This window comes from Hemiscyllium ocellatum, chromosome 11 (genome assembly GCF_020745735.1).
Source record: "Hemiscyllium ocellatum isolate sHemOce1 chromosome 11, sHemOce1.pat.X.cur, whole genome shotgun sequence".
NCBI classification, from domain to species: Eukaryota; Metazoa; Chordata; class Chondrichthyes; order Orectolobiformes; family Hemiscylliidae; genus Hemiscyllium; species Hemiscyllium ocellatum.
In genome coordinates, this window is record NC_083411.1 from 45,146,783 (window position 1) to 45,163,128 (window position 16,346).

The 16,346-nt window shown below is 44.3% G+C and overlaps 1 protein-coding gene across 1 annotated transcript in view; it reads right to left on the bottom strand.

The window, feature by feature from the left end:
• dock11 (dedicator of cytokinesis 11) overlaps positions 1-16,346 on the bottom strand; it is a 305,664-nt gene that overhangs the window by 92,761 nt on the left and 196,557 nt on the right. Inside the window, exons 35-41 of the mRNA XM_060832572.1 lie at positions 15,544-15,661; positions 9,377-9,443; positions 8,728-8,775; positions 6,131-6,273; positions 3,553-3,668; positions 3,236-3,370; positions 74-256 (exon numbers count right to left, since the gene is read on the bottom strand). Of these exons, the coding sequence (XP_060688555.1) occupies positions 74-256; positions 3,236-3,370; positions 3,553-3,668; positions 6,131-6,273; positions 8,728-8,775; positions 9,377-9,443; positions 15,544-15,661 (810 nt within the window). The remainder of the gene's footprint in view (positions 1-73; positions 257-3,235; positions 3,371-3,552; positions 3,669-6,130; positions 6,274-8,727; positions 8,776-9,376; positions 9,444-15,543; positions 15,662-16,346) is intronic.

Consider the following 16,346-nt stretch of genomic DNA (forward strand, 5'->3'; position numbering starts at 1 on the left):
TGTAACTTGAAATTCAGACCTGTGCTGGAGCAAGAGTTCAGCTGTGGGTTTGCGGAGCAGGGGAGGGACTGACCTGAAGGTGGGTTCTCAGAAAGGTCCTCTTCTTCGTGTACTCAAAATTGTTCCTCATCAGCAAGTAAAGGAGGGCAGAGGCCTCGCTGCGAGTGGAGCTCAGCTTGGAGGTGCAACCTTTCAGGATCTCGTAGCAGAATGTGGAGCAGATACTGTCGCGCCCTTTAAAAAATGTCGCTGGGAACTGGAGGTGGAGAGAAAGAGAGAGAGAGAGAGAGAGAGAGAGAGAGAAAGGGGAAAAAAAATCAGACCAGAACTCATCTTAGACACACTTCAATACATTCAAAATTGGGTTGTCAACTCTCTGGAAATGCTGTGGAGAATGTAAAAAAAAATTAACATGAAATCACTGCTGCCTGTGAAACTCCAGAGGAAAAAAAAACTGTCTGGGTATGAAATGTAACTGAGCTTGTATTTAATTTGTTCTTCACAATAACATTGGCAGTATTGAGAAAAGGAACAAACAATGATGATTCATCCTATCAGGTAACTGGGAGTGTTGGGAGATGTATCCGGACAACTGCCCAACGGTCAGTGTGTGTGGGGGGGGGGCGGGGAAACGGAGTGCTTTGAGGTGAAGGGATATGTAACATCACTTTCTGACATAAGCTCAAACAGAGTTGGCAAATTCACCGAGCCAATTTGCGGCTTGGGAGCAAAGGAATACAGTATTTCAGCTCCAATCCGGCTCATTCCTTTGCCTCACAAACAGACTTAATGTTTCAAGTGCCGTGACCCTTGACATTAATTCTGTTTTCCTCTTCACTGGTGCAGCCAGAGGTGTTGAGGTTTCTCCAGGAATGACTGTGTTTGTTTCAGATTTGCAGCATCCAAAGCTCTTGGTTATATTTGATTGCTTTTCTGCTTGATTTATGAGCCGAGAAGTCTCCCAAAGAGTTCAACATTTGCCTGTTTAGTGACATCGAGGAAAGGGACGGTTTTGTCTATTTGTTCACATCCAAGGTCCAAGGATTCCTCAACAATCTTTCTGAGAGCACACTGTAGGAATCTCCACAAGAGGAATTGGCATACTCCTAATTCCTCTTCCTCTGCTCCAAGAAGGACCAATTCCTCCACAGAACATCCCAGATGGCTTCCTTCTTCAAGGACCACAATTACCCCTCCCCTCCTGTGCACCTCCGCCCTAGAATCCCACCCCTCTAATTGCAACAAGGACAGAAACCCCTGATCCTCATCTTCCACTCCACTAATCTCTGGATATATCGCATCATCCTCTGCCACATCTACAAACAGACCCCACCACGACAGATTTCTGTACCTCCCCACCCTATCTACGTTCTGCAGTGACAATTTCCTCGGCGACTCCTTTATTAGGTCCACACTACCACTCCCTGCACCCCCATCAACTCATCCTCCACTCCCAGCACTTGCCACCACAAGAGGTGTAAAACCGAGACCCATATCTCTCCACCCCACCATCAACCCCACCTATCTAGGGCCCCAAAGAATTCTTCCACATCCAGAGATTTTCCTGCACACTCAAACACCTCATCTACTGTGTATGTTGCTTTCGATGTGGTCTCCTCTACACTGGGGAGATGGGACTTGTGGAACATTTCAGAGAACATCTCTGAGGTACACGCACTAAACAACTCCATCGCCCTGTGGCTGAACACTTTAATTCCCCCTCCCATTCTGCCAAGGACATATAAGTCCTCGGCCTCCTCCACCGCCAAACTCTAGCCACCCAACACCTGAAGGAAGAACGCCTCATCTTCTGCTTCAGCACCCTCCAACCACACTGGATCAATGTTGATTTCACCAGTTTCCTCATCTCCCCTCCCTCCACCTTATCCCAGAGCTAACCCTCCAACTCAGCACCGCCCTCTTGAACTGTCATACATGTCCACCTTCCTTCCCACCTGCCCGCTCCACCCTCCTCTCTGACCTATCACCATCACCCCCACCTTTATCCACCTATCGCATTTCCGACTACCTTCTCCATAGCCCCACTCCCCCCTCCCCATTATCTCTTAGCTCCTTTGGACCTCCCCACATTCCTGATGAAGAATGCTTGAAACATCAACACTCCTGCTCCTCGGCTGCAGCCTGACCGGCTGCGCTTTTCCAGCGCCACACATGCTTTCACTCTGATCTCCAGCATCTGCAGTCCTCACTTTCTAGACAAGAAGAATCTTGTAATAAATCTCACTTTGTTCCACTGGGTGATTCAGATCCTATTATCTCCCCTTGACGCTCCAAGGCTTTATAATCATGAGCCCTCCCTCACCCCCATCATTTGTTCAGAAACTGAACTGCACCAACCAAACACAAACTGCAAATGTGATAACAGACCAGGGGTTGAGAATTCTGAATGAGTAACTCATCCCTGACTCCTGCAAAAGCTTCTCCATAACAAATAAGGGACAAATCAAAAGTCCGACGGTTTCCATTTATCAGGATAAGGTTCAACACCATCCAGGACACAGCAACTGCTTGTTGGCAACCCTTCAACATTCAATCTCTTCACCAATATTCAATGCCAGCAGTGTGTGCCATCCATGAAATGCATAGCACCAACAACAGATTGCTCATTCTCTGACAAAGGGAAATTCTAGCTTTGTTTAATTGATTTCTGTTGCACCTTGTCATGACCTGATCTTTGAGCGAATGCCCATGCATTTATTTGAACAAGGCCAAAGGGTACAAATTGTTCAACCACTCCGTTAAATTGTAAATGAATTGAACATCAGCTGAACCAATCTACCTTTACCCTACATCTTATGATTCCTTCCCCCGAGAAACAAAAGCAATCATGTCCAGCCCCAAAAGTTTCAACTGACCACCAGCGTTCCCATCAAGTTCGAGGGAAAGTTTAGATAAAAATGTGAATTTTAATTTCCCGCTTAAAAAGCCTAGTTATAATATTGAGAGTATATTCTCCTGTCCTGGGGTCCTCTACCAGAGAAAATAGCTTTCTTTGTCTATTGTACTCAAACCTTTTAACATCGCAATTATGTAACCATTAAATGAGCCATCGATAGAAGGAGAATAAAGGAGGCAAAGGTTCTGCTAAAGAAGACTAATATAGTTGAACTTTAAACTTGGTATCATTTGAGACTCTCATTAGTACTGGAGGATGTTTTCACATAATATGTCCAACTTCCATATGACTAGATGGAACAAGGGTGTAAGTCAGTACCTTGCTGATGAAAGCTCGTAAAGATGCAAACGCATGCTTCATGGCTGTTTCCGACTGACCGTTGGTTAGCAAGAGAAGAATATCGAATGCCTTCTTCATCAGAGGGTTCTGCCCATCATTTTCTTGAAGTTGGCTCTGAAGGAGTAACAGATTGCAAAACAATGGATACACTTGCAACATTCAGCCAACCCATTCCCTCCAGGGAGTCAACGAATGTACAAAAACAGAGCAACATCACGGATTATCCATGACATAGTAAAGATGATTCGGAGTTGAAAGAAGCTTCTATAGTAATGAGAAAGCAACCTAGCTCTCACCTTGAAATTCTGAATGAACAATGACACTGTGTCCAAGACCGAGAGAGACACTTCAGTGGCCAAGTTACCTTCCAGCAGGGACTGGTGGCTGATGTCAGCTTCTCCGGTTCCGTAATCTGTGGAATGACACAGGGGGACAAGAAAGCACTTCAAATCCAAAGGAACATTGTCCCAACAACTTCAAATAATGCTTGACTCAGGGTGAATTAAAGTCAAGAGCTTAGTTGTCATAAATTGAAAGCTTCACCATATTAGCTCCATATATGCTTACAGTCAATTTCATAATTAGCTGGTTTTTAACAATCTGTGCTCACATGCCACATGAATAATAGTGTCCTTTCTCATACCTAAAATAATCTGCAAATTGACAAACTCAAAATTTCACTGGTTGTGCAATTGTACTAAAGGCTCCCCCACCACAACTGGACCCACATCCCACCACCACCTTCCACTCACATTCTCGTGTGGGTGCTTGACAGAGCGGAACGCGTGGAGCATTTAAGACAATTTTGGAACCCAGGAATGAGCTGAGCTCTTTTTTTTTGAAGGTATCCAGCAAAACACCAGTAGCAGTCTCACTCAAGGACGAGGTGTGGACTTGGGGGGGAAAGGCTGGCAGTACCCTGGTGTGTAGATTAGAATGGTGCTGGAAAAGCACAGTTGGTCAGGCAGCATCCGAGGAGCAGGAAAATCAAAATTTTGTGCAAAAGCCCTTCATCAGTCCTGATGAAGGGTTTTTGCCTGAAACATCGATTTTCCTGCTCCTCGGATGCTGCCTACCTGCTGTGCTTTTCCAGCACCATTCTAAGCTAGACTCTGATTTACAGCATCTGCAGTCCTCACTTTTGCCTAATACCCTGGTGTGGCCTCCTTGCAGCATAAACAAGCCAGTGGCAGATGCCCTCATGAATAGCCAATCTCTTGTGCCAAAATAGTGTTATTGGCAGAACTCCAATCTGCCAGACTTGATATCAGTGAGATTTCAGTCTTTAAGCCAATCACTGAAAGAGCAGGAGCTCAAATGTATTTAACTGCCGAAAGATTGTAGGGTCTCAGAAGCAAAAAGGAACAATGATAATGGACAGTAAAAGAATTAGACAGATTTTCTCAATCAATATTTAGGACATGAAAGATGTGCCAGTTAGGATAAAAAATAAACTGTAATTTATGCCCAGTTAAAAAGATCTGTCACTCAAACATTAGGATTAAAGATCTGAATCTTGAATTGCGTCAGTCTCCCAGAAAGAGATGGTTATTTCAGCAGAGTTACTGTGTTGCCAGGCTCCATACCAGCAGGTAAGTGAGATCACACTGACAAAGGAGGATTTCAGCAACAGATCAAGGATACGTAGATTAGTTTTTCTCAAGGATACTGACTGCTTGATTGTCGGGTTTCATTCAAAGTATTTGGTGCCAATTGTTTTCCCCACTTTGAAGGTTTCTTGGATCACCACTCTCCTTTGCGGTAAAATGTGTTTAATTTTAAGGTACATAGAAACCACTTAACAACGCCATGTTGAACGTACTGTACACACACTTTGCTAGAACATTCAACAGAGTCAAGATCTTTTAGTTGAAGGGTCCCATCCCATCCCGCCTCATCCCAGATCCACTTTTACATCTCCCTATTTAAAATACATGTTACTTTTATTCCAAATGGTCCATCCATCGCTCCCATCTGCCCCAACCTCCTCCTCCCTGGTTTGGTCCAGACGCTGCTCAATGTCAGAAAATGAAATTGACATTGGCTGTCAATTGAAGTGCTGATTTTCCACGTGACACTATGAACATTTCCTAAAGACTGCACTTCTGAAGGGGTGTCTAAAACTGATGAAGAGCAATCAACAATAGGGGCGACACGGTGGCTCAGTGGTTAGCACTGCTGCCTCACAGTGCCAGGGACCTGGGTTCAATTCCAGCCTTGAGCATCTACTTGTGTGGAGTTTGCACATTCTCTCCATGTCTGCATGGGTTTCTTTCAGGTGCTGTGGTTTCCTCCCACAATCCAAAAATGTGCCACAATCCAAAGATGTGCAGCTTAGGTGAATTGGCCATGCTAAATTGACCATAGTGTTCAGGGGTGTGTAGGTTAGGTGCATTAGTTAGGGGTAAACATTGGGTAGGGGAATTATTCTTCAGAATATCAGTGTAGGCTTGTTGGGCCGATTTGTTTCCACACTGGAGGGATTCTATGACAATGGCAGGAGAACAGTTAACATCAAGAGAAGCCCCTAAAACAAGGTGTTCATGAAACAACCTGCAACCAATTTGTATCTGTCTGTCAATTTACTAAAGGCATAAGGTGATGTTTGTGCATGTGTGTGGGCATGCACCAACGAAAGAGACAGTATATGTGAGAGTTTGCATGTGTACAGTGTATGTAAGAACCTGCATGTGTTTGCTTGCATATGTCTGTATTTGAGTGTTGGCGTGTGCACGTGAGTTTGTATATGAAAATGTTTACAAGCGCACACTTGTGAGTGCTCATGTAAGAGCACACAATGTGCACGAGTGCAGTATGTGTGCACATGTATGTGAGTGTGCGCGCGCATATATCAGTCTGTCTGCCAACACTCACTGTGGTTAAGTGTGAATGAGCTGTCCACATGGCCAATCTGCTGAAGTCGGGAGTGCATTCCTCCTGCTCGGCTTCGAATAGCGGGCATAGTCTGGGACCTCCTCTCACTCACAGACTGCTTGGAGCCTGATCCTTCTTGAATCCTTAGGTGAGAAATGTAATTAAAAGCTTCTCCATCATTGAGGTCAAAACATCTACTTCAAAAATGTAACAAATCCTTAAAGCATAAAACATATATTGCATGTGCAGCATGGTGGTTCAGCAGTTAGCACTGTTGCCTCACAGCGCCAGGGACTCGTTTCAATTCCATCCTTTGGTCAACTGTCTGTATGGAGTTGGAACTTTCTCCCTGTGTCTGTGCGCGTTTTCTCTGATTGCTCCAGCTTCCTCTCTCAGTCCAAAGATGTGCAGGTTAGATTAGATTAGATTACTTACAGTGTGGATACAGGCCCTTCGGCCCAACAAGTCCACACTGACCCGCCGAAGCGCAACCCACCCATACCCCTACATATACCCCTTACCTAACACTAGGGGCAATTTAGCATGGCCAATTCACCTGACCCGCACATCTTTGTGACTGTGGGAGGAAACCGGAGCACCCGGAGGAAACCCACGCAGACACGGGGAGAATGTGCAAACTCCACACAGTCAGTCAGGTGGATTGTTCTCAAGCTAAATTGTCCTATTAGGCCGAGAGATATGTAAGCTAGGTGGATTAGCCGTGGAAAATGCAGGGTTACAGGGAAATGGTAGGAGGGGTGCATCTGGTTCAGCAGGTCAATGTGGACTTGATGGGCCGAATGACCTGCTTTCACACTACAGGGATTCTATGTCCAATTAGAGACAGCGATTTTACATGTTAAATCACTCAAGCTAAAACTGAACAGGGGTAAAACAAAATGTATTGGAAAGAGATGGAGAACTGCAAATCAGCACTGAAATCCATTCACACGACAAATGGAGCTTTATGGGCTTTCAGTCAATTGTGACTTGGAGAAGTCAGCAGCATTAAAGAATGATAAAACTTGGAGACTGCACCTTTCCCGACCTCAGGGTGCCCAGAATTACCTTCCAGTTTGTGAAGTATTTCTGACGTATGGTGGGACCTTTTCCGATGGAGCCGAGGTGGAGGCGGTCAGTACAAGCTGATAGTTTGTCAGGGCAGAGGGGCTGATGTTAGGGTTTGATTTTAGCTCAGGGGTTCACAACAGTGTTGAAAGGGAAGGGGGTGGTATCAATCCATGGGGAAGCATTTATAATAGCAACGAGAACTTTTTCTTATTCTTCCAAAGGATGTGGCTGTCTCTGGCAAGGCCAGAATTTATTGCCCACACTTCAACTGCCCTGGATATGAGTGGCGTGCTTGTCATTGTTGAGGGCAGTTAAGGATCAGCTCATTGGGCTGGATCTGGAGTTACATATAAACTAGATAAGGAAAGTACATCTCCTTCCTGAAAGGATATTAACAATGGCCCTGCTTGAAGGCCATGAGTGAAAGAGGTGGATGTTTAGAACAATCAACGACCGTTGCATGGTCACCATTACAGAGACCAGGTTTAGATTCAGACTTTATTAACTGAATGTAAATTCCATGAGATCCTGTAGCAGGATTTGAACCTGTGTCCCCAGAACATGTAACTGGGCCTCCACAGATTGGTCCAAAGACATTACCACCAGGTCATTGTGTCCCCCAAATGGAAAGGAAATTAATGGCTGACATTTCAATGGAAATAAGGTCACAGGAGAAGGAAGGGGGAAATCGTGCGAACTCTGGGATGGAATGTAGGCAGGGGAAGCAAGAGAAGTCAGGGGTTCAGTGTAAGGTTTGTTCTTAAACCTGTTGGTGTTCATGATCTTCTCATGGTATTTACAGGAGATGAGGGTATGGGGGATGGTGAGACAGTGTTAAGGAATAATCAATCATCACGGCTCTCTACAATGAGCCAACAGTCAGGGTAATTACATTGGACATGTGTCCTTGCAAGGTCTGGTGACGTACTGCAAATCCAGCCAAATGTCAGGCCTCAACTGGGTAAAGGAAATGGACAAGGAAACACTGCGTCAGGGTGAGGGAGAGAGAGGGGTGTGGGAGGGCAGGGAAGGGAGGGCAATTATGTTAGGGATAGCAAAGGTGGAGGTGAAGCAGTGGGTGGGGACAAAGTGCAGGTGGGGAACGGAAGGCCAAACCTGCTGCTAGCTTGAAAGCTCAGATAGTAATGGGGAAGGCAGAGTATCACCCTGGGGTGGACATTGAAAGAGGTGTCAGGTGTCATGAATGATGAGGGACACAAAAACAGTGGGACAAGACCCTGGCTGTGATCTGGCCCACTTGAACAGAGGCCTTGGGTGTGTAGCCATTATCAATAGTCAAAGTGTTTATGTGGAAGGACACTTTTAGGGATAATTATTTTCTTTTATCAGCATCTATCAAAACAACCACGCGCTAGAATTTGGCAGTATGTTTGAATCATATGCAATAATTGAGAGGTGTAACAAGTCAACACATTTTTTTAGCATTAATTTGATCAAACACTGAAACGGACAAACCATTGACAATCTTGTTTAACCAGTTTGCCTTATCTCACAATGTATCCTACCTCGCAATGTATCGTCTGCCCATATATCGGAACTGGTGGAGACACACCCTGGGAGGAAAGAACAGGCAAAGTCATTCTTCCTGGTTTAATTTGGTCACACCTAACATGCTACTTTATTGTACCACTTACACAGAGAGTTTAAGGGTTCACATGTTTCAGAAAAAATGGAATTTGTTACTCCAAAAATGTCGTTGCTCAAGTCTTCTCAACAATTTGTAACTCTCACAGTGGCACACTTTGGAAACTTACGGATCTCAAGAGGCCTGACATGAAATAATAGGGAAGTAATGATCCTACTGCTCATTAAAGGGACGTATATGAACCTAGATTGAAATCTGAACACAGAGTGGTCAATGTAGGAATAGGGCTGAGTCAGTGCAGGACACACTGGAGGGTGCCATGACTATGGCAGACTAAGACAGACATCTGCCCACATTGTACTTCAATCCAAACCTGGGGGGGAGGTGGGGGAGACTTTGAGTAGATGCGGAGTCTGTTTTTGAGTAGGGAATCATAGCATTGAGGTTCCTACTCAGAAGTAATCCAATTTATGTGAGTGAGCGCCTTCCATACACACACGCTGCCCTACCAAGATCTCTGTCTCACTTGGAACATTGAAATAAAACTAGCTTTTTTGAACAGTACTTACTCCAAAATTGTAAGGAAGTCCAACAGTTCTTGAGAGGACATTTTATTCCAATACACCAACAATGCATCTTCAAATAAAACAAAGGGAGGTTCACAACTCATTGAAATCTGATACAGGGTATTGTATTTTTCACAGAGATGTAAGATTACGGTACCAGCAGTAATATTATAGGAATGGGGTTAGATCAAGTACAATTATAAACCGTAATGATGTCTGCAATGCCTCCACTTTAATTCATTCATTGGTGACATTAATGTAAACCTCATGTACATTTCTGGACCAATGTTTTTCATGGATTCAGTCGCAGGGTCATCACGGATATGACTGCCATATGTTGCCCATCCTTAATTTCCTTCAAATAGCCAGTTAATCCATTTGGGGGGGGGGGGGGGGGGGAAGTTAACAGTTATTCGCAGCGGGGAGGGATTCTAGTTACATATTGGCTGCACCAGCACAAACAGCACACTCTCCTTCCCTTCCCTAGCTTTAATCTCTAGTTTCCTTCAGTTCTTATGCCACATATCCGCTTTCTCCTCAAGCAAATCCGACTGTTCTCTAAGTACTCCCAGTTTGAGCTCCAGTAGATGTGGCCTGACTTTGGAGACCGGGGGCAGCCTGGTGGAAGAGCTCTGAAAGTGCACATGACTTGTAGAAATAAGCCCAACATCAGACACTCATTCATCAGCGACTGAGCACCAAAATCACCAATAGCAGTGCTTTCAATGTGAGTCAGGTATCCTGAAGCACATGAAAATGAGAACATAGCAACAGCCTGCATTCTTACACTGTCCCTTTGCCTTTCAAAAACTCTATAATTTAGTCTTTGATGTTGACATTTTCTTCTTTAATATCTTGCAAGATGCACTTTGTTCAATTTGCACACACCCAGTCTTGCAGGCTTTCTGAGCAATGTCTCTTTGATGCATTGTTCTATGCCATTCTCCATGACACTTGAGAACTTCAAGCTTTCTCTCACTAACTGACAAGGTTGCCTTGCTGTAAGAGTTGACAGCCCTTTGGAGAGAAGCGCAGAGGCTGGTGGACTGGCAACAGTCACACTCAGTCTTTCAATGGTGAGGGCACCTGGACCTCTCAATCAGCGTTGAACTGCTCAGCGCTGTCAAGCAGCCTTGTGGCAGGTAGCGCTGGTGGTTGCTGAAATTTAACACATTCAACTTAGTACAGGACTTGCTGAAGCAGCTTAATGGCCTTTTCTCCCAGTACTGTCAGAACTCTGAGTACTCCCAGTTTGAGCTCCAGTAGATGTGGCTTGATGTTGGAGACCGGGAGCAGCCTGATGGAAGAGCTGTGAAAGTGCACATGACTTGTAGAAATAAGTCCAACATCGGACCCTCGTTCATCAGCAACTGAGCACCAAAATCACCAATAGCAGTGCTTTCAATGTGAGTCAGGTATCCTGAAGCACATGAAAATGAGAACATAGCAACAGCCTACATTCTTACACTGTCCCTTTGCCTTTCAAAAACTCTGTAATTTAGTCTTTGATGTTAACATTTTCTGCTTCAAACTCTAACTACAGGAATACACTCCACAGTTCATAAGCCTCTGAAAAGTTTCTGAAACTTTCCGTGCTAATCCTCAGGTCAATGACATTTTGTTCTGAACCACTATTGTACCAGGGGCTGTCTACATCTGTCTACTCTCAGCTGCTGCTTCACAAGTGGAAGACAGTTTCAGAAAATTCCACACTTCAATGGCAACAAAAACAGCTCCACATGTGCACTCAAATACAAGCTCAATACTGCAGATGCTGGAAATCTGAACTAAAAACTGCTGATGAAACTCAATGGGTTCATCAGGACTGAAGAGAGTCCTTGGATTCGAAACACTAACTGTGCTCCTCTCTCTCCACAGATGCCGCCAGACCTTTTAAGCTTCTCCAGGAATTTCTGTATTCATTCTACATACTTGTCTCTTCCTAGCAGGCCACAGTCTTGTGAATCTACTGCCACAGCTTTCACCTGAGTTTAAAACAATGCATTCAACTGTCATTCCAATGGTTTCTGTGACTTTACTGACTTTCTGGTAGGTGCAACTTTTACTATCTTGTGAACTGAAAGGGCCCAGTCTCTTTGTTGTTGCATATCCCACATTCTCTCCCCCATTTATACTTAACATTTTATTAAAGCTAAAATGTATTACTTCACACTGAATTCCAGTTACTGCAATGTGGTTGAATCTTAACTGCCTGCTGGGCAATGTTTCAGTTTCATTTTCCCCCCTTACAGCAGTTTTTACAATCATTCACAGGAGAACTCTGTGTGGTGGCTGTACTGACTTTTAATTCTCGTCACTGATCAAGCTTCGCCTCTTGATTGAAGCCAACCACATTTCCGGCAGCAGGCAAAACACACCTTCACTCTTGTGAACAATCAAGGTCTTAAACTGCATTCCCAAGTGAGAAGAGCAATCGGGGTGAGAAAAGATCACAACGTAAAGTGGCACTCTCTTTAAAAATACTCTATCTTAAGCTATTTTGCATTGTGGTTCTCATCCGCCTCCGTCACTGTCAGAGTTTGTAAATTGTGTTTAATTTTCCATTCCAGCATTGCACTTTTGGATTCTACGAATTCAAACTTTTATATTGAAAGTTCATAGCTTAGCCTGGTTAGCTGTTTAGATGATCATATTTTAGCCTCCTATGTTTCCCATCAATGTTCCAAAGTCTATTACTGAACTGAGCTTCCATCCAATTACTGAAAAAGCAAGGTGGTGCGCTGTTTATTTCAGGAGGCAGCTGGCCATTGAATTGACTTGCTGCCTCCATGGAAACCAGCTTTTGGACGCCCCCTGGTGTCCAGGCCTGGAGGCTAGAACAGGTAACAGCAAGCCTGTTCACAATGCATTCCATCCAGGGTGGCCCTTTGGAGAGCATAGGTGACCCTGTGGCTATGGTCCCACGGCCACATGGACGGTGAGGTCAGGAATCTTTTCTTTTGGGGGTGGGGTTGGGAGGGAGCAGGAGGGAGTGGGTGGTGGTTTACAGAGAGCCATTGGGACTGCTAACTGCAGAGAACATTATGAATTGAATGTGCAAAAACCACTGTGCTGTAACTGTCGAGACTGTCAAGACATGGGCGGCACGGTGGCACAGTGGTTAGCACTGCTGCCTCACAGCGCCAGGGACCTGGGTTCAATTCCCGACTCAAGCGACTGTCTGTGTGGAGTTTGCACGTTCTCCCCGTGTCTGCGTGGGTTTCCTCCGGGTGCTCCAGTTTCCTCCCACAGTCCAAAGATGTGCGGGTCAGGTGAATTGGCCATGCTAAATTGCCCGTAGTGTTAGGTAAGGGGTATATGTAGGGGTATAGGTGGGTTGCGCTTCGGCGGGTCGGTGTGGACTTGTTGGGTCGAAGGGCCTGTTTCCACACTCTAAGTAATCTAATCTAACCTGTCAACAAATACTGACTCATCAAGAATGTCAACAAGTGTAAACCTGTTGAGGTCTGTCAAGAACTGTCAACAACTTTCAAAATGTGTTTTTATGAGTAAGAGCGCTTTTCTCAACAGACCGTAATCTGCAATATCGAAATCTAAGGATCAGAACTTTGCTTTCATCCAATGTGCAAGGATCCCTGTGGATAATGAATGAACTAGCATGGGTGAAACTAGGCTTCACATTGGCATAGCCTATGAAGGGCCTGAGAGGTGGGTAGACGTTACCATGAAGGCATGGGTCGACCATGTAGAGTGTATGGTGTAGAGAGAGTGAGGGGTTTGGAGGAATGTTTTGGCTTCTCTCCTTTTGGAGTGGTAAGGTACCACTTTAGATCTGGTCGTGCAATGGCTCTGGTGGTGGCAGGGATATCTTTGGGCTTGTTGAATATATGTTATGAAAAGTGCATAACCTCACTGGCAAAGCTGTTAACAAACAAACTATGGAATTGAAAAAAGGATCACGGATTTCAGAGCTCTTGTTCAAACTAGGGCATTATAGGATTTGTGACGCAATACTGATTTCCCAAGATGGCTTTCACAATGTGGTGCTTACATTCTATTACCTAGTACCAACCACCTGCCTTTTCCCCATATCCCTGCAAACTATTTCTACCCAACTAATCATCCAATGACTGTCTTGAATGCTTAAATTAAACCTGCTTCCGCCACATTTCCAGGTAGTAGATTCCATACATTAATTACTCACTGAGTGACAAAGGTTTCTCTTCTATTGTTTTGTTTGCACATCACTTCAAATCTATGCCCTGTTGTTCTTGTTTCTTTTCCAAGCAGAAATCGGTTTATCTTATCTTGTCATCAATCATGATTTTGAACACCTCAATTAAATCTCTTCTCACCTTCTTCTCTCTAAGAAGATAGCCCCAATTTCTTCAATTGAAGTTTCTCATTCCTGGAACATTGCTTGCAAATCACTTCTGCACACACAACGCATCCACATCGTTCCTATAATGTGGTTTCCACCACTGTACACAATACTCCTATTAAAAAATCAAAAACACTATGCTTTGTTAACTACTCTCTCCACCTGCCCTACTACTTTCAATGATGTAGGCACATACACACCAAGGTCTCTTTGCTTCTGTAGATGCTTTAGAATTGTACCCACCAATTTTACATTGACTTTTATTGATCCTCTGGCCAAAGTGCATCACCTCACTCTTCTCTGCATTGAGCCTCATCTGCCCACATCGATCCATTCTTCCAGCTTCTCAATGTCTTTTTGGAATTCTGCACTCTTTACAGTTTACAATTCTTTGAAGGTTAGTGTCATCTGCAAACTTTGAAATTCTCCCTTGCCCACCAAGAACCACATCAATAATATAAATCAGGAAAAACAAGAGTCCCAATATCAACCTCTGGAGAACTCCACTACAAATTTTCCTACAGCTCAAAAAACTATCCATTGATTATTCCTCTCTTTTTCCTATCACTGAGCCAATTTTGTATCCACATGGCCACTGTTCATTTACATCATGGCCTACAACCTTCCTCAAAGCTCCATTGTGAGGCATTACATCAAATACCTCTGGAAATCCAAGTATACCATTTCAAAACCATTACCCTCATCAATCCATTCCATTTCCTCTCCAGCAATATTTATTTTCACAAAGGATTAGCTGAAGTTTCAATACATTATGTTTTTCTATCCACGAGAATGCATTTTTAAATAATATAGTATAGGCTGATAAACTTTATTCACTGTCAGATACCTCCTGATAAATACTGATGCTGGATAATAGGTGAGATGGTGTGGAGAGGGCAATAGATGACAGAGAGGTTATAGAGGTCCATGGGGACAATCAGTGACATATGAGGTATGAATGACCGGGGGATGTTGGTACAGGGTCATACATTGGCATGTGAGTATGAGGGGTGAGGGGATGGGTAAATGGGCATAGGTTGGTTCGGAATGGGGGAGGGATTGGGTGCCATGGAGTTTGTGAGGGACCAGAGTGATGGAAAGCGAGGAATAGATTGAAAGAGATGAGTTGAGTGAAGGGAGTGATGGTGGGGGGGGAGTGAAAGCAGGAGGGATGCTTCTGAATCGGTTTTTCTAGTAAAACACTGGTCAATGCTGTAGCCCTAAGATGGCCTTCCCTCAAAGTCTGTCACAGTAGTCTCGAGCTTCGCTGGGTGTTCCCAGTTCACCTGGCCTAACACCCCAGCCCCAGCCCCAAAAATAAGGAGTGGGCTCATACAGTCAGGAATTTGTACACTGCTGACTCCGGGATGAAAACTGGAGCATCTGTCTTCACATGATAGTACAACTGAGCATAAATCACCTCATTGAAGGACAGTGCCTTTATTAAGAATATTCAGTGCTCCTGTATTCCTCCACTTGAGTACGATGACAATAAAACCTAATCCCTAACGTAACATCCATGTGACCTCCTGAAGTGGTGTCAATCACTTGAACATGGATCAGAGAAAATTTAGAAATCTTTTAATCTTTATTGGCTCAGGGTTTCCTCAGCTTCTCTGTCACTCATGGTTGCAGCAAAGACTCCTGAGGGAGGGGAGGAGCTGGGTGGCAGAAACAGGGAAGAATTACTGAGGATAGAGCCCATTTACAAGGTTTCAGCCAACTTCAGGGAAAGCTAGGCTTGACAGTGATAAACTCGATCTGGTTGGTATAAAAGTTGGAAACCAGAACTCCTACAGAACTGATCAAAGAGAGGAATAGGACGCACCTTCTGAGACAGTTTTCATGATGTGAAGGAAGCACATCAGGAGATTCCGGGATTCGTGCTGATCCAGCTTGCTGTACTGGGATACGTTGCTCTCGGTTGAACTCTTTCGTTGGTGAGTCTAAGAGGTATGTGCATGAACAAAAGAGCACAGGAGCAATCAGATTTACATCTGCATCCAGAACTGTTCCATATCATAGACAAATCCATAATGGTTCCCAAAAAAACAACTCTGTGCAGGCCAATCACTGACTGGAGCTGTGCTCCATTTTATGAACCTCGTCATTTCTCTCAATCAATGCCTTGGAGCACAATTAACACATCCAATCCCAATTGGTTGAGAGTTCATGCAACCTCTCAGCGTGGCATTTAGCCCATCATTCCTGTCTTTGTCTTTGAATGAGTTACCATTCAGTCCTACTTGCTTCCGTGCTCTCCTTAAGCCTCAATATTTTTCAGCAAGTCAGTCCTATTGTCTCAGTAAGTGGGTTGCCACGCCAATAGGACATAGAGGAACACCACAAAGAATACTGATAACTCTTCTACATTTTCATGCTGATGTTTCGTATCTTAAAAATGGACATTAAATAGCCAATCTGATCGCATGACCACATTTCCAGATGCTTCTGAACCCCCTGCACTGTCTAGAGATTCCAGCTAAAGCTGACACAAACGTTCAGGAGCTGTGCCAGTCCTGGACACTGGGAAGTATAAAGACACATTGTGCTCAAATGGGCAGCAATGCCTTTGCAATGCTTGGAAGCCAGTGCAACCAGTTTATCATGGAGTCTATTCTTGGATACTGT